Genomic DNA, 18,943 nt, shown 5'->3' with positions numbered 1-18,943 from the left:
GTTCTAGTAGACTACCAGACAGCTATATGTGAAATTCGCAGGAGAGGAGCAGTTTCTGAAACACTCAAAACCCTCCCTTCTGGTACCAACAACCATGCCATGATCAAAGTCACAGACCACACTTTTATTGTTCTGATAAACATTAACCAAAGCACTTGATCTGTATCTGCATGATATTGCAGCAGTGCAATGCAAAATATGATTGGAAGGTTAGATAATTGCAGGAATACTAAGGTGTACATAATAAAGTGGACAGGGAGTATATAATTAGGGTCACATAGGCAATGGCTGCATTTCATTTTATTGCAACTTGAGTTTCAAAATAGTATAGACCCTTTTCACGTGACGTTACGACAAACGCGGCCGCCATTTTGGACATGTACTACCAGTAGTTTACCACAGCCAACATTGAGGAACGGCAGCAAAGAAAGTTTTTACTTTCAGCAAGACTTCCATCATGCCACTATATTGTTGTGCACCTGGATGTAGTAACCATCAACAAACAAGGCAAGGGTTATCATTTTATCGGATCCCGACAGAGAAGATGGATAGCGGCCATTAACAGGAAAGATTGGCAGCCCTCGGCATACCAGCGCTTGTGTAGTGACCACTTTGTTGGAGGTAAGACGAATAAAATTAGCCAGAAAAGGCATTACATTGCTGTTAACATTCTGTGGCGGCGAGTGTATAACCAAATAGGTTAAAATAACCCACTGTAAACTGTTTGTTCTTCTGTAGTAGCTATTGCTGACTAATGCCAACAACATAGTAGCTAGTATGTTACTGTAGCAATGTTTACGTTCAGTCATTTGGATGACTGTTAAAACCTTTCAGCCTCAAGTTTGTCCTTTACTGTATTTACTAGTTTACTGTAATTATGATCCAGCAGCTATTTACACCGGATCCAGTGTAAATAGCTGCCGGAGCCAACGTCCGAGGTTCCGGAGCACGCTCCGGCTTGCTCCCCCTCAAATTAAGCCCTACTCGAGGGGGAGCAAGCCGGAGCGCGCTCCGGAACCTCAGACGTTGGCTCCGGCAGCTATTTACACTGGATCCGGTGTAAATAGCTGCCGGATCATAATTACAGTAAACTAGTAAATACAGTAAAGGACAAACTTGAGGCTGAAAGGTTTTAACAGTCATCCAAATGACTGAACGTAAACATTGCTACAGTAACATACTAGCTACTATGTTGTTGACATTAGCTAGTGCTAACAGCTAGCTGCTAGTACACTGCTACAACACAGACACAGACCCTAATACAGTTCTTGGTCATTGCCTGGTAACAGCAAATATATAACGGGCCATGTCTCAACAGACTAAGAAGTTATTTCAATGACATTTAATAACATTTTGTTTATCCTGAGGACCGAAAGTAAATGAAAATGTGAACAAACCTTAGCTGTAATAAGATGGCGACCACCGGCTCCAGGGACGATCCACTGATGTAGGCATGTTACCCAGCCTGACAAAATATTTGTAGGCATCCAAACTCTTATACGCTTTCAGATCAATACCTGTGTATGGCGATGGGTTTTTAACGACATAGGTATACAGATCATGTGGGCCGAAGTCAGGTAAAGACGAGGGCTTCGTGTACTTCCGTACGTCAGTGAACAATCCTGGCGGAAGCAGGTAAACGTCGTTCTCCAAGCCTGCTAACCTCAATTTTTGCAAATACCTCTCCCTCTGCTCGCCCTGTAAATGCCCTACGTCGCTGGATAGTGAAGGTGTTTTCTGCATCTCGCTCCTTTTTCTTTTATGTTTTTCGTTTGTCGCCTTCCTCGTATTCAAACCGATTCGAGCCGAAGTCCACTACATGTCCAAAATGGTGGTCGCGTTTACGAAGGTCACGTGACTGAAAAGGGTCTATACTGAATTGTGCTTGTATTAGTTTTATTTTCCATCACATACAATATCTGACGGTGGTGGCAAAAGTTACATGAGTTCTGGCTCCAGGTGACGTGATGCTGGTTAGGTGTCATGAGATGCAATGAAGTCAGAGGAGCCTTGCGCTCACCTTCAATCGAGCCTTGACCTCCAATAGCATGTTGAGATCAATGGGAATGTGAGGTGCTTGCATCATCAAACAGAGCCAGGCACCCATCCATGGACAGCTGGCTGCTACCACATACTGCTGCTGGGCCTGCCGCAACAACTCACCCCACACCTGGACATAAAATGATCCATTAATAGTACATATTCTGGTAGAAAACACATTACCAAAAACAAAACGTGGGTCTCTCAGCTGCTTTATACACCTTCTGGATGAGATCAAGTATCTCTTGGCTGCTCTCGAGAATGCAAGACTGAAATATGTGCCTCAGCATGTCTTGCAGGATGGGGTTCAGCCACATGGCACAGCTCTGGAGGAAGTAAACAAACTACACATCACTTCACTTCCACAACAGGGAACTGGTAAAAACAGGCTGATGAGAGAAACTGCCATACTTGGTTTGTATCGCATTTAAGCTAACTGAAAACAGGGCAGCCAAGTACAGATAACTAAAGTGAACTTCTAAACTAACTGCATGACTGAATTGCACAGTTTAATACACCTCTTAAAACAGTTACCAGTCTCTTTGAAGCTGAATTAGACATGTTCCACCCAATATTTTACCTGATCAGCCTTGGACAGCAGTGTGAAAAGGGTCTCTAAAGCAGCACGTCGAACTGAAGCGATGGTGTGTCTAAGAAACGGCCACACTCGAGGAACCAAAATGGTCAGCGACTGCTGCATACTGCAGGTGACGAGAGTTTGTTAGGCAGAACCCTTTCAAAATCATACCTGCTTTAAACCCAGCTAAAATCAGAGGTTTGAGCACATAATTAGAAACCAGTAACTTGATTAAAGCTCATAGGCAACGTTTTTAAATTTTATGCACATTTGAAACTTTACATGTTAAAAAACCCTCTAATTTTCTTCTGGTCCCAAGAAGTATCAAGTAATAATCAAGTTAGCGTGGATCATGATGAATTTCTGTCAGCTATTTTTGTGACGACTCGGCACGTGACATCATTTAAGCCAAATAAACCACTTGAGTTGAGTCCACTTATGTTTACTTACATTGTCGTTTGGCTTGAGTGCAGACGGGCGTTTGGGAATTTCCAAAGAAAAACCATGCCTTATTGTTGTGCAGTGAACTGTAACAATGGGACCGGTTCAGGAACAAGTTTTTACCTTTTTCCAAGAGAGGAGACGAGGTGGCGCAAGAGGGTCGGCTTTTCCCGAAAAAGGAGACGAGGTGCAGCGAGTGGATTGTGCGTGTGAAACAAAATCAAGCAGTCAAAGAAGAAATGGTGCAGCAACGCTCAAGCAAAAGGGAGAAGATTGGAGGTAAACATTTTTACTTTTGCTTGCAATTGACAAGTCAAGAATCCTGAGGGATCCTGTACAATCATTGTGGAAATGAGACAAAGGGATATTTCCTCGCTTAGAGTCGGCTATAAATAGTACAATGCCGCGGATGGCAGGCTAATGTGGCCTACCGGCACACTGTCCAGTAATCATTCCCTATATCCACTAGGGACGGCGGTTTAATTATTCTTCAAAAGGGCTCTTAATATTACGCCGAAAGTAGGAATTTATCATAACTACCAGGATAAATCGTTCGGGCACGAGTCGAGGTCTGGGGTCACTGCGATCAGAGTCGGCCAAGTCGCTGTCCGATTCCGAGGCCGCACGGTCAAACCAGTGAGCCACGTTCACAGATTGCTTCACAACGGCCATAGGTTCATACATACATGGTTTCACCTCTCGATATTCAATTTGGAGAGTTCCTACTTCAAAATCGCTATGAGACATTTTACACAATCTCTCACGACCAAAGTCTGTACACGTGTGCTCGGTTCGCAAGTAAACACAGAGCTGCTCCCGGTCTGTTTGCCTTGAATGACGTCATGACGACAGCCCCCTGGCAGTGAAAGTGTGCATAAGTGAGATGTAAACAAACCTTCAGAAATTGGGCAAAACAGTATATTTTAACAGTTTTATTCAATTTTAGGGTGCAAATTAGACACCAGAAAGATTGAATTTGCTTTTTGGGTTATTCTTCTAGACAATAAAGTTGATATTCTACATTTCACCCCTGACCATTGCCTATGACCTTTAAGGACAGTAACTATCAACAGAGGACTTGGACAGCATTAAAAGCTACCATGTCATGTAACTGTATAAGAGTTAGCTGCTCTACTGATATGTTTTGCACCGCTTGTGTCTGATCTGCCCACCCCAATGAAGAGAAAAGGTGTTTTAAAAGTGCAGCTAAAGTTTTCCATGAACTATTAGACATTAACAGTGGTGGCTGAGTGGTTAGGGTTCCGGACGACTGATCAGAAGGCTGGGAGTTTGAATTCCATTAGCATCAAACTAACACTGTTTGGACCTTGAGTAACACCTTTCGCCATCATCTGCTCACCTTAATTGTAAGGCAATCTAATAGCAATACTCAAAACCATTCAGGGTGACCAACACCTTTGATCCAAGCAAACATCCAGAAATGGATAAATTACATTTCCCTCCCAAACATGGATGAATCAGTACTTCTAACACATTAGAATGTCTATACTGATGTTTTTAGAATGGTTATATAAAATGTACACTGAAACAGGACTTGCAGGCATACCTGCACTGAAGGACCTGAGGGTATGTGAGCAGGGACGATAGCAAAGTCATGATGCTGTTTGTAGAAGCTGTGAGGTCATCAAGCTCCAGCAGAGCATCCCACAGTGTGTTCACTATGAAAGGAACCTACAACATTCAAACAAAAACAGATTAATACAAAATCACCAACCAACTAGTCTTACTAGCATATATTAATATTCTATCCTTCATCAAAAACATTGATTAAGAACATCAAGAACATCGATTAAGCAATGCATCTCGTACCGTCAAAAATTTAAATAAATAAATAAAAAGGTTGTGTGTCAGTCCATGCTACATCCTGGATATACAGTATCATGAACTGACATTACAATTTCAAGCTATATGGCCAACTCAAGTCACAGCTTTGGCTCACCTAGCAATTTGATTCCCCCCCAGATTTATTTTTAATTCTTTGGAGTTGACACTTTTTTTTGGATGAGGTATCACCATCACGCACCAAGTGTCTCCGGTTGGACTTACAGACTCCGAGGTGACTGGCTTTGTACTATTTGAGGAGCAGCCCCTCAGAAAATGGTACTATGCCAGTCACTGCAGAGAATCTAATTTCAACTGGAGACTCTTGGTGCATGGTATATTTGATTACTATACTACACCAAATGAGAGACATGAAGATGGAAGATTATTTGCTAGCCTGGGCAATATACTTCAAACACTGCTTGGAGTATATGGATTGTTTTTGGTGGAAGGCATTTACTCGCTGACCTTTGCAGGTTGTAGCTGCACCAGTCCGTCCACGACAGGGATAAGAGCAGCAGCTGCTACTGCACGCACGTCATCATCCAGATCCTGGAGCCCTTCGGTGACAGCAGGAAGTACTCGAGGAAGTAGTTGTGAAATAAGATCCTGTAGGTTAAGGAGGACAAACGTGCACAGAAATTAATACATTTATTAAAAAAAAAAAAGAAAAGAAAAAAAAAAAAAGGGTAATTTGATACATTTTATGCACAATAAAAAAAGGCTTTAAATGACCTGCACAAAGCCACACCCAGGTAAGGCAACTAGTGGTGTAAATAATAAATCGATACATCGATCCTACAGTTGACGATCCAATGCATCGACACGTCCGCAAGAGAATCGATCCTTGTATGTATTTTACCTCCTGTCTATTTTTAGTCATCTGCTCTAAGGCGTAATTCTGACTCCCGCGCTGCGGGTGGCACTAACCTTACTTTGTCTCCACCTCCTACTTCACTTTCCTACCCTCTTTCAGCGGGCACACACACACTCACATAAACAGTCGGGGCAGACATTTTGTTATGGCGGAGAAAAAAAAAAAAAAAAAAAAAAAAAAACTGACTTACACACTCCTCAAAGTTTTAAGTCGTTCGTATGGAAGTATTTCGGTTTCCGCAAAGAGAAGGGACAATTGGTAAGGGATGTGGCTATATGTAAAGACTGTCGATGTGAACTTAGATACTGTGGAAACACGTCTAATTTGTCGGCGCACTAAGTGCAAGTATAGACCTATGTTTTTGTTACATTTCTCTGGTAGTGCACTTTTGCGGTCATTGCACTGATTTTGTGAAATACTTTTTTCATGTAAGGCTTAAGAAAGGCCCTTCAGTATCTATAGCTAAGACAGGTGCATTTTTTGGTGAATGAGGTGTACAGTAGGCCTAGGTGGAGCACTACTTTATTACTTTTGTTATTTGCTATTCTTTCTCAAATAAAATATTTGATGATATTACAGCTTCTGTTGATTTATTTAAAATTTGAAATATAGCCTAGCCTGTAAAGTTTTTTTTATATATATATATAAAAAACAATTAATCGAATCGGATCGAATCGTGGGGCATTCTTAAGTATCGAAAATAATCGAATCGTTGCCTTAAGAAATCGATACTGAATCGAATCGTCATGATGGCAGTGATTTACACCCCTAAAGGCAACATATGCTCTTCTTACCTGTCTGACAGCAAGAGCATATTTGATGCCTAATAGTCCTCCATGCCGAACCTCCCACTGATCCTCTGTAAGAAGCTTCAACAAAACGTCCACTGTCATGGCAACGCTGCATTCAGTCATGTGCCTCAAGGCAACACCCAGTGTCTGTGCACAAGTCTCTCTGACTGGTGCAACAACCTAATAAAGCATTAAAATAATGGCCAATTCAGAAGAGCCTGCATCCCCCCCCCACACACACACCCTAAAATCCAATAGTAGCAGTGGGAAGAGAAACCAGAAGATCACAGAAATGGTGTCTTACCTCATCAGACACAAAGTCTCCAAAGCGGTCCAGAGCAAAGACACACAGAAGCCTGATAACCAAGTCCTCCAACCAGTCTTGATGCTGCTGGGCTAACTGAGAAAAAAAAAAAAAAAAGCCAGGTTGAATTGCAGGTAAAACCATTCACTTTTCAGATGAAGAAAAAAAAATAAAAATAAAATCACAAACCCTGCCATTATTTGACAAGATTCAGACTAGCAGACAGACTTATACCAATAGAAAACACCCACTGCATTAAGTTACTTGTTGCAAAACTGGACATATGGCTGTGGGGCTGCAGGGAGCTGGTGTCAGAACTGTTTTATGCTTTCAATATCATGGGTCACATGAAAGTATATTAAAAAAAAAAAAACATGCACCAGACGTCTCCATGGTGCCTGGCAACAACTGACTGCGCCAACTTGCGTCAATATACATCCTTCAATGCTAGATTAGGCACATTCAGCTACCACGCTATTAACACAGCAGCTGTGGTTTTTTTTTTTTAATCCAAAAAAAAAAAAAAAAGAGATTAGTTTCAAAAAGAGCAGTGAGATTTCTTCATCTTTACCTGTTCTGAAGTGCTGCCCACCAGCTTCCCTCCTCCTGCACCATGACACTTCAGCACCTCTCTCAGGCCTGTGCCTGCACCATGCCGCACCTTTAATTCAAACACACAGCACTTAAATAATCTAGTTTCAAGTTACACAAAGTGCGTTTACATGCACATCCAAATCGAGCTGCTGTCGGTAATCGAGCTAAGGGTCCCAGCAGGGGCGCCAGAGAAATCCAATCCTACATGCACACAAGGAAATCGAGCTATTGTGTGAGGTACATTGTGCACCCGAGCCACAGGTGGCACTACACGCCCCATCATGTTGGTACACTTCCGGTTGTCGTCATGAAGAGCTATTCAAGAGTGTAAACAAAGTTATCAGTTCCGTGTTCACAAGAAGAACGACGACGAGGACAGCAACATTGAGATATTTATTTATTTATTTAATATATATTCAACTCCTATCTCCTCATTGCTCCAGAAGTGCACGTTTCTACTACTGTTGTCATGCCGACCGAGGCTGCTGTGTTTCCCGCTTGTGGTCTCGTCACTCGTCACTTCCGGAAGGGGCAGTGCTGAAGTAAGTAGCTCAACTACGTAGCTCGATAGGGTTTACATGCACCAAGTAGCTCGGCTACAATCGCATAATCTAGGTCGCGTAGCTCGATTACGAGAAATCCAGTTCGATTTCAGCCGAGCTAAGGTGTTTCCATGGCATTTAGAACTTCGATTTCAGTCGAGCTACAGCAGAAATTCGATTTTCTCTATGTGCATGTAAACGCACTGACTGTTAATGAACATGCTGGCAAAATACGGCATTAACGCTCTATACTTCATAGCAGCCGCTGCCAGGCTGTTAGAATTCTTCTGTAGTGGCCATGATTTTTGAAGACATATCTACTATAGTACAAGTTTCATTTGTGAAATACTGTGCTTTCAAAGACTTCTTTGAACTGTTCTTTTTCCATGGCAGAACAATTAGTAGCAAAACAAAAGCACCTGGTTAAGGGGAAACTTGCTAATGGACATTTAACCAAAATATTCGGTGTTTATATATATATATATATATATATATATATATATATATATATATATATATATATATATATATATAAACTCGTACATAAGATTACAGGCATTTAGCAGACGCTCTTATCCAGAGCAATGTACAATGTACCCAGAGCACCCTGGGGAGCAGTTGGGGGTTAGCTGCCTTGTTCAAGGGCACTTCAGCCATTCCTGTTGGTCCAAGAAAGCGAACCAGCAACCTTCTGGTCCCAAAGCTGCTTCTCTAACCATTTGGCCATGGCTTCCCTGTATGTATAATTTTGACCCCGTGTTGCTTTCAGAAAACCTGAAATAAATTTTAATTTGTGCATGAAATTCTTGTTTTTTTTTTTGCTCTCTACTAAAGATCATGTTGTACAATCAGTTTGCCACAGAAAATGAACAGTTTAAAGGAGAGAAAAAAACACACACAAAGCCCAATATTGCTGTGGCATTCATGTTCTTGTATGTAAACCTCGGAGAACAACTGTACATGCAGGTTACTAATGTTAGACTGCAATTATATACCTACGATACAGCATTTAAAAAAAAAGTTTAAGAATTAAGAAAAAAGTAACTACAGTACCTCCCAGGATGGATTAAACAGGTCATTACAAAGCTCTTCACAGAAACTCTCCAGGGGCCACTCTTGAGTCTTTTGTACAAACAAACACAAATCTTTGATTCTGGAAATTTTCAAGTTCAGTCCAGAAATCCCTAGCATGAATTATTCCTACAATTAAGACACATTATCTAACTAATCAGTACTTAATCACGATCTAGATCAAGTGTTGTGAGAAAGGAAACAAAAGAAAAAACAAGGATATTTAACAGGCAACTTAACCATAATATTTTTGCATAGCATACACTAGGTGTTGTACAATACTTGTGTCCATGCCGTAATAACACTTGTATACATCTAGCCATGGGCGTGTTGAGTGTAATGGTGTGGAATAGGCATGTGCATCAAGTGTCTTTCTGATCTACGCATTTTGTTTTCATACCTCCTCAAACAAACTTGAGTTGTCAGGAATGTTATCAATTAAGACTTTGTTCTCAGCAGCCGGCTGCTCAATGACTACATTGGTAGTTTTCCGTCTTTTCTCTTCAGGCTCCCCTTCAAAGCTGTCGTTGCTGAGAATGAAGACACAGTAGAACACGGATGCCTGATCTATACCTCCAATTTAAACTTAAATACAAAAGTAGGAGGGATGTTTCAGTGTATGGAAAAGGGTAGTACCTTTTTTCATTGGGGTCCAAGTCTCTAGATTTTTGCTTTGCCACCAGCTTGGCCATCCTTTTAGCCTTGTTCTTCTGACGATTGCTCATGCCAGGCCGAAATTCAGAGTCTATAAACTCCGCTGCCTGCATGGGCTGTGGAGGAGACACATTTATTTTTATTACCAAAACACTGAAAGCAAATGATGCAACATTATCTTTACAATAAAATGATAGTGGATGGTATGATGGTTGATCTGTTATACTGGGGGTAATTCTTAAAGTACTGTTTGGTGTGAAAGGTTTGGGGAAGGGGGATTTTTTTTTTTTTTAAAAACACCCCTAAGCAAAATGCAATACCACACACACACACACACACACACACACACACACAGCTTTTTTGTTGCAGTATCCACTTGTGTGACATCACTTCTTATCCTTAAGGGGGGCAAGCACCCCCCCAAAAAAGTGAGATGTTAACTGATTAGGTCAAACAAACCGTCACATAACCAGCAGAAATCAGATTTGAAACCACATACAAAGGCCTCCAACATTAGGAATGTTAAGTATAGGAATTGTAACTATTCAACATCACCTCCAGGTCACAATTAAGATGAAAATCTGATTGCTGAATAGGAGTTACAGCTGTGTTAGAGAGCAGTTAACTAATGGTCCTTTTCCACTACCCTTTTTCAGCTCACTTCAGCCCGACACGGCTAGCGTTTCGACTACCTCAGAGCAGCACGACTCAGCTCGCTTCAGCATTACTTAGCACCCAAAACTCGCACGGTTTTGGAGTGGGGCTGAAGTGAGCCAAACCGAGCCGAGTGGGGCTAGGGGCGTGAGGAGACACTCCCCTGTGCACTGATTGGTGAGGAGGAGTGTCCTCACATGCCCACACACGCCCCGCGAGCACGCTGGGATCTGTAAACACCGTAAACCCGGAAGAAGAATTACGAATTACAAGAATTATGAAGCCTTATGCGCCTCACCTCATCTATACGCTCTTGCCTGTATCTGTTGGCGTTGTCGGTGACAACAAGCCACAGCACCAAGACCAGCAACACTAACGACTCCATGTTTATTGTTTACTATCCGGGTCGTGAGACTACCGCTTAAAAGATCACTGATGTCACTGTTTGCGCTGCCTAACGACATCACGTGACGTCCACCCACTTTCGCTAACTCCACCCAATGTGTCCACCCACTTCCAGCCAGCACGGTTGTAGTCGAAATGCAACTCCAACAGCCCCACTCAGCTCGACTCAGCCCAACTCAGCCGCGTTGGTAGTGGAAAAGCGGCATAACCTGCACGAGTGGAAAAGCAGGGCAGGGCCATTCTGACTGGAGAAGTTTATCAGATGGTCCTGAGCAGCGGTGATAAAGGCACCCAGCCCAAATAACTGATAACAGACGATTTAAAATAAAACAAAACTCCACCAACATGCTGTACAGCGCATTTAAGAGACTTTATATTAGCACTTGAACTCCATGTTTTAGGGTGGTGGCATTTAACAGATGGTGTTCAGGTAGGGGTCCAAACAAGGCACCTTCTGAACATATTTCAACAGTGTACCATACCCCTTTAAACAATTCAGCTCTAAAAGAGGAATATGTTCCCTTAAAAACAAGTCCAGGACAAGAATTTACAGGACACAGATTTAAAAGTGTAACACATTAAATGGCATCATGCTAATGAGAAGGCTGCTACATACTCATAGTGGAATGTTGGTTTATGAATAAGTTTCTAACATCAGGTTTTTACTTGTGACCTCTATGGCTAGTGCCATTTCACTGACAGCCATTGTAAATGTGAAAATGTTGCACTGTGTTTGTCCTGGTATACTACAAAATCTACAGCCAATCCTATTATAAAATAAATGGATAAACCCACTGCTCTCTGCCAAGCAGTAACAGCACAAATCCCAACCCAATTCATTAATGAGAAGCAAAGAGCCAGGCTGAGGTTTGCTAAAGACCATAAGGACTGGACCATAGAGGACTGGAGTAAGGTAGTCCTCTCCGAGGAGATGAATTTTCAGCCCCCCCATTCATCTACTGGGTGGACGGAGACCTGGAGATGCCTACAAGCCACAGTGTCTCACGCCCATCGGGAAATGTGGTGGAAGATCGGTGATCTGGGGTGCTTCAGCAAAGTTGGAATGGGGCAGATTTCTGTTTGTCAAGGACACATGAATCAAGCCATGTACAAGGTTATCCTGGAAGAAAACTTGCTTCCTTCTGCTCCAACAATGTTCTCCAACTCTGAAGACTGGGTTTTCCAGCAGGACAATGCTCCATGCCACATAATCAGGTCAATCAAGGTGTGGACGGAGGACCACAAGATCAAGACCCCATCATGACCAGCCCAATGTACAGACCTGAATCCCATTGAAAACCTCTGAAATGTGATCCAGAGTAGGATGGATTGTCACAAGCCATCAAACAAAAGCTGAGCTAATTGGATTTTTGCACCAGAAGTGGCATAAAGTCACCCAAGAGCAATGTGAAAGACAGGTGGAGAGCATGCCAAGACGCATGAAAACTGATTAAAAATGTCAGTGTTATTCCACCAACTACTGATTTCTGAACTCCAAGTTCAAACATTAGTATTGTTTAAAATGGAATACGATCTAGTTTGATTTCGATGCATTATTCAAGGCCTAAAAATACTTCAGCTTTTTTATTTTGATCAATTGTCATTTTCTGTAATTAAATGCGCTAAGTGACTATTTTTGTGTGGAATTTGGGGGAAAAGGTCCATAGTTTATGGAATAAAACAAAATGCTCACATTCTTCAAAACACATACCTATAAACTGTAAAACCAGAGAAACTGATCATTTTGCAGTGGTCTCTTAATTTTTCCCCCCAGAGGTGTATGTTGTATGTGATCAGATCCGATCTGTGTGCGCATGGAGCAATCCTCATTTTCAGTCTTATTCATTACTGTAGTAACCAGTGTGACACTGCCCCCAGAATTAGTAAGGACAATGCATCCAAGAGTAAAAGTAGTTGGCAAACAAACGGATGGCAATGAAATAGGCTTATTTACTACATGGCAACATGGAGACACCATGTAGGGTTTTGTTTTTAAATAAAATCAGAGATGGAGGAGACTTGCTGTTTCATTTCGTGCACCATCAGACTAGCAGGTTTCCTGTATGTGGGATGCGTAGGTCGCGTTAACCGACAATTGTCCGTCATTGACGGATTTTTTTTTAGCTATGACGGAAAAATCTGAAGGCCGTCGGTCATTTTGACGGATGTTTACCGTTACTATTACCAATAACAGCCTAATAATAACAATAATAAAACATAATGAAACACACAATTGAAGTGATTGGCAAGTTGTGGCAGAGTTTTCTTACATACAGTATGCATAGTCTTCACTGCCGTCACTTTCAATCTGAGCCGACGTTGCGGCAGTCTTGATGTTCAGCGCATAGGCTACTCATGTATACACTGTAGCCACTGCACAAGGCTGTTCCCCCCACCGCGCTCCTGACCGCGCTCTGACTTTTCTAACCACTAGCACAGTGGGCTTATTTACTACATGGCAACATGGAGACACCATGTAGGGTTTTGTTTTTAAATAAAATCAGAGATGGAGGAGACTTGCTGCTTCATTTCGTGCACCATCAGACTAGAACAGTATTAATGTTTCCCTTCTCTGCAGAAGACGCGTCATTTTTGCTATTTAAAAAAAAAAAAAAAAAAAAAAAGAAGAGATGCATTGGGTTGTTTGTGGCGTTTCCCTGCCTGTACGTCTTAATGCAATAGCGCTCATTTAGGCTAGTTTTCTTGTTTTTAAAATGAAACAAATGCCGATTTATTGTATTCTTCCCCAGCAAGCTTAGGAACATCACTGCTCGAATATCTGCTAAACTATCATTTTAATGAGAGCAGGGGTAGACAAACTAACATTTAAAACATAACTTCTTTTTATTTAAGACCTTCCGTGTCAGCCCACTACGGGTCACCGCAGGGTGCAGCTGCACCACTGGTGCAGAAAGACCGCATGCTGCAGGATTTCCTCCCTATGAAGAGAGTACTAGCAGGGTCGGGAAATCCAACTTTCAGAGGCTCTTGCCGGCTTCTGATCACTTCCCTGGGAGAAATGTTTCCCGACTTCAGAACTTTGGCTGAAGTGGCGCTGGTTATTCCAGTCTCCAGTGTCGCAGCAGAGCGCGGGTTCAGCCTTCAGAATAAAATTAAAACGTCAATGAGAAGTCGTCTGTCCGAGGCAAAGACGCAAAATTTAATGACAATTCCCTCGGCGGCAGCAGTCTCCATTGACGACTTTGATTATGCACAAGCGAGCTCCCAATTTAAATCCATGCGGGCCAGAAGGAAGGTTTGAGCTCACGCAAACAGGTCAAATTAGATTGTCACTTAAATCATTGTAGTGGACTGTTCATATTTTAACTGCAATTGTCTTGCTACGTTGTAAAATAACATTGTTCATATGCCCGTTAAGGCACAACAGCTGCAATGTTTTTAGCGGAGGGAAAATGGGTTCACAAGTGACCGAACGTCAGAATCTCTGTTCATCTTTTTGCATCATAAATACATAAATGATTAAATAATACAAGCTTGTTCTGTGAACAAAATTTTTAAATGAAAATGAGTCCATGAAAACACAAGTTATTAAATATATAGCATATATACATTGTCATTTAAAAGTTAAAATAAAATGACAGATAATGATGGACAATGACGGAATTTTTACGACCCTGTCCGTCAAAATGACGGACAATGAAAAAGTCTAACGCAACCACTGGTGGGATGTTAATGTGAACTTTACCTAACATCAAAAGTCATAAGAGGGGGAGAGTATGGGCTTCATTTAAAAACACACCAAACACCTTGTAATCCGATCAGAGCAGTCAGACCTAAATGGATTAGTAAAAATGCCATTTAAAATTCATATTTGTAAGAATCAGAATGCGTAAGATTTTCAGCTGTTGAGACTTGCTACATACAGATTCCACTCATATGTACACAAGCTGGATTTGGATGTACAGTCTGAACATAACCTAAGGTGGGGTTTACATTAGACCGCATCAGCGGATCATCAGATTAACGTTTTTAAAACGATTCGCGTGCACACAGCAACATCAATACACGGATAGGCTCGGCTCCGCAGGCATCCTGCGCTCCAAATCACTCCGCCCTGAACAGCGAGTGCCCTCTGGAGGGTGCGCACTCCGGCCCTGTGCAGCTCACAAGCAGTGATTCGGGACTGAGCCGCTGTGTGTGTGATCCCAGCGCATATCACTTACCACTTGCAAGTGGAAGGATGGCAAGCCTAAAGACAATCATAACTACACAATGGGCAGTATTTGCATCAGTATTTGCAGTATTTTCATACTCTTTAATGAAAGGTGATACAAGGCGGAAGTCCGCGCCGTTTTTCAGCAGTCGCGTCACATGACCAACGCCAGCGAATCAGGAAGGTGGATATCACAGTGACGTTGTCCAATGACGACACCAGCTAGAGCTCAGCACAGCGTATCCGCGTATTCTCAATGTTTACACAGCACCGGACCAGACACGATCTGGATTGAATACGTGGACCCTGGCGGATTCCCGTTTCCCGGCATTTTAATGTCAAAGGACAGTGCATCCGCGAAGAAAACAAGACAGATACAGTCTAATGTAAACTTGGCCTAAAAGGTTAAGCTTTAAAACAAACAATCATTATTTCATCATGTTAGCGGTCACAAATTTTAGCTGAATACCCCTTCATTAGAGGACAGCGCAAAATAAAGTCCAAAGCCTAGGCTCTTGCACAACTTCAAGGGTAATAGATTGTGTGCATACCACATCATTGCATTGCCGTGGCACGAACTGCAGATAAAGATCAGGAAGTGATTTTCTACGTAGGAAGCACCATCACAAGCTCTCAAAATGCCAAAAGGTTTGCTCAAATTAAACCAAGAAATCATGTGTATATTGTGATTTTCTATTTTTACTTTTCTTTCAGGATATCTAAACTAGCATAGTACAGGCTTTCTTCCATCACATAGATCCTGCTTTATATCCACCTTTTCTCTTCCAGCCCTCTGTTTGGATTTTGCATGTCATTGGAACCATGTAACCACAACCAACCTATTAAATCTTGAATCCAGGTGAAGCGACCAGGGAAGGTTGTAAAGGTCTACAACATGGAAATGTACAAGTAATTGTAGCGATAATACAACTCCACCCCCCCCAAAAAAAAGGGATTGGGATGCTGAGTAAAACCAGGAAATTTTTGAAAATTATGCTCATTTGGAATTTAGTGCCAGCAACAATTCTTAAGATTTCTTAAAAAAAAAAAAAAAAGGGGGTGGGGGGGGCTTGTTGTGTAACGCTTTCACCCCACCACACACACTTTGTAGAACATCTCACAACTAATTAGGTTAATTGGCAACAGGTCAGTAACATGCTTGGCAATAAAAAGAGCATCCCAGAGAGGCAAAGTCTCTCAGAAGGAAAGATGGGGAAGGTTCACCACTCTCAAAGACTGCATGGGGGGAGGAAGGGGGAAGAAGAAAAGAAAAAACAAAAACACACACACACACTTAAGAATATTACTCAATGGAAAATCGCAAAGAATTTGGGGCTCACACCATCTATGACGCATCTTTAAAAAATAAATAAATAAATAAATAAATAAATAGGGAAAGGAAAAAAAAAAAAAAAAAAAAAACACCACACTGGAGAACTCTGTATATAAGGGACAAGGCCAAAAACCAACACTGGATGCCTTTGGACTTCAGGCCCTCAGAAGACACGGCATTAAAATTAGACACGATTCTCCAGTGGATATTGCTGCATGGGCTCAGGAACACTTCTGAAAACCACTGTCTGTGAATACAGTTCTTTACTGCATCCACAAATGCAAGTTAAAAGCTACATATAAACAATACCCAAAAACACCACCAGCTTCTTTGGACAAGAGCTCATTTACAATGGACTGAGGCAAAATGGTAATCTATACTGTGATCGGACGAGTCGAAATTTGAATTTCTTTTAGGAAACCTTGGAAGTCATCTCCTCTGGGTTAAAGAGGAGAGGGAGCATCTGGCTTAGGCCAAATAAAAAAAAAAAAAAAAAAAAAGGTGTGTTTTTCCGGTAACCCGACCGATCAAGAATTTCCGCGTCGAAACTGCCGATCGTAAAGTTATTACAAATTTCCCTCGATATTTTAGTGTAAGCAGCATTAGTTTGTCATAATTCTTTGTTTCAACGCATTCAAGTTGTGAAAGAAACGATAAAAATGTTTCACCACTACTATCAGCCCCCCTGCATAAACATGGGCGCAGCCATCTCGCGCAGAACATCATAACTCGAACTCTCACGATATTCACGTTGATCGCATGAGTCATCTGATAAACTAACATCATGGCGGCCACTGACAGTTCACAAACTTGTCAACACGTTTTGTGTATTACTGTTGGCAGATGTTCACACCCATCATCAGGTCTGAGAAAACTAGCATTGATCGATTTATCAAAAACTTTCAATTATTTAATGCTTTCCACGGACCAACTGACAACATTACATCTTATGTCCGAGTGAAGGCTTCAGCACAGTGTCAATGTGAATCCAGCACACCCGATCGTGATTTTTATGATATCGATGATCTCGATATGACAGTATTTGATACATTAAGTGTTTTTCCTGATATCCAATCGATACGGTTTCAGTGTGTAGAACTTGAATCAGTGCCAATCCCTGAGCGTGTAGAGACACAAGGAAACGCATTGATTTAAAATGCTGAATGTCTCAGTATAGTTTAATTAGTGACTAGTCACAAAATTTAAGTTTTTTTATTCGTTTAAAGATTTAAAACACTTATTTCATGATGTGTGGTATAAAGGATTCTGTGCCAAAATACTATTTTGTAAGATGTTTACTTGTGTTAATTTAAAAAAAAAAAAAAAAAAACCCACACCACTTTCTTGCCTACCGACCCTATTTTAGTATTTCATGTTACCCGAAACACACTTGCTTTTTTTTTTGGCCTCATCAGCACACAGTTCAAAATCCAGCATCTGTGATGGTATAGGTGTGCACTAGTGCACATGGCATGGGTAGCTTGCACATCTGGGAAAGCATCATTAATGCTGAATGATATATATAGGAGGTTTTGGAGTGACATGCTGCCATCCAGATGACATCTTTCAGGGAAGGCCTTGCCCATTTCAGCAAGACACTACCAAACCACATGACTCCATTGTAAGAGTCTGGGTGCTAAACTGGCCTGCCTGCAGTATGGACCACTTGCATGTGACGTCACAGCCGATCCAGATTGACAGACGCCATCTTGTCGGTCAAACGCCATATTCCGCCTTCTACTTCTGGTTCTACTTCTGCTTTTACTTCTACCTTTTCTTCTGAAAAACCGTACTATATACAATTCTACTACAATGGCTGCGGCTACAAGCTCTCCCTACCTGTGCACGTTTATGTTTTTTGTGTGTATTTTTGCATGTTGTTCGTCTGTACCGGACTTCAATATCCACTACAACCGTATGGACTTACTGGACATTGGTTTCCAGCAGAAAATGACGGTTTGTAGCGATTTCCATCGCATGCACAACATTCCGGACGAGAAAAAAAAAAAAAAAAAAAAACATTCCGGACGAGATAGCGAGACCAGCGGGGTCTCCGTGGATCGTTATCGGAAGCAAAGCGAAGGAGGCGGTGCCAGGAGCGGAAGCAAAAGCGAGGCTGCAGAGCCGGCCTGTTGACTAAGCTCAGAAAACAGCCACTCAAATCTCCACTGCCAAGCCTCTACCTCTCCAACGCCAGAGCCATGTAAACAAGACGGACGATTTGGAATTACCTTATTCTATAATCGGCTGGTCAGTGCTATACTCAATACTTAAGTGACTTACCCATCCAATGAGGATTCTTGTTTACAAGATGCCACATCTGAGTCACTGACAAATCCTGAATTTCTGTAAAGATAACTGTCCAGAGATTTATAGGCACGCAGTGCTTCACCACTGAACAGCAAGGGAAAGTTAATGAGGTAATTATACACGTCCGGGTATTCCGCTGACAGTTCAAAATCCGGTCGTGAAAACTCCGTCCGGTAAGCCATAAGGGTCACAAATCTGTAGATCGTTTATTTTAGACATATATCTAGTTATCTGTTCATTAGAAGAATGAGCCGTGTAGTCCGTCGGTTGAAATTGATCCATTCTGTACACGAGTGCAGCAGTATTCAGCGGTGTTTTTGACCGACAAGATGGC

General features: G+C 41.8%; 1 protein-coding gene across 1 annotated transcript in view; it reads right to left on the bottom strand.

Moving 5' to 3' along the window:
* The window catches only part of btaf1 (BTAF1 RNA polymerase II, B-TFIID transcription factor-associated), a 57,776-nt gene that overhangs the window by 26,169 nt on the left and 12,664 nt on the right, over nt 1-18,943 (bottom strand). Inside the window, exons 6-16 of the mRNA XM_060926235.1 lie at nt 9,716-9,849; nt 9,480-9,609; nt 9,062-9,130; nt 7,444-7,533; nt 6,873-6,968; nt 6,572-6,748; nt 5,369-5,509; nt 4,626-4,750; nt 2,621-2,741; nt 2,262-2,366; nt 2,021-2,170 (exon numbers count right to left, since the gene is read on the bottom strand). Coding sequence (XP_060782218.1) covers nt 2,021-2,170; nt 2,262-2,366; nt 2,621-2,741; nt 4,626-4,750; nt 5,369-5,509; nt 6,572-6,748; nt 6,873-6,968; nt 7,444-7,533; nt 9,062-9,130; nt 9,480-9,609; nt 9,716-9,849 — 1,338 coding nt within the window. The remainder of the gene's footprint in view (nt 1-2,020; nt 2,171-2,261; nt 2,367-2,620; nt 2,742-4,625; nt 4,751-5,368; nt 5,510-6,571; nt 6,749-6,872; nt 6,969-7,443; nt 7,534-9,061; nt 9,131-9,479; nt 9,610-9,715; nt 9,850-18,943) is intronic.

The sequence above is a fragment of the Neoarius graeffei genome, chromosome 7, assembly GCF_027579695.1.
Source record: "Neoarius graeffei isolate fNeoGra1 chromosome 7, fNeoGra1.pri, whole genome shotgun sequence".
Classification (NCBI taxonomy): domain Eukaryota; kingdom Metazoa; phylum Chordata; class Actinopteri; order Siluriformes; family Ariidae; genus Neoarius; species Neoarius graeffei.
The sequence above is the reverse complement of the archived record's forward strand: the minus strand, read 5'-3'. Positions and strand labels throughout refer to the sequence as shown.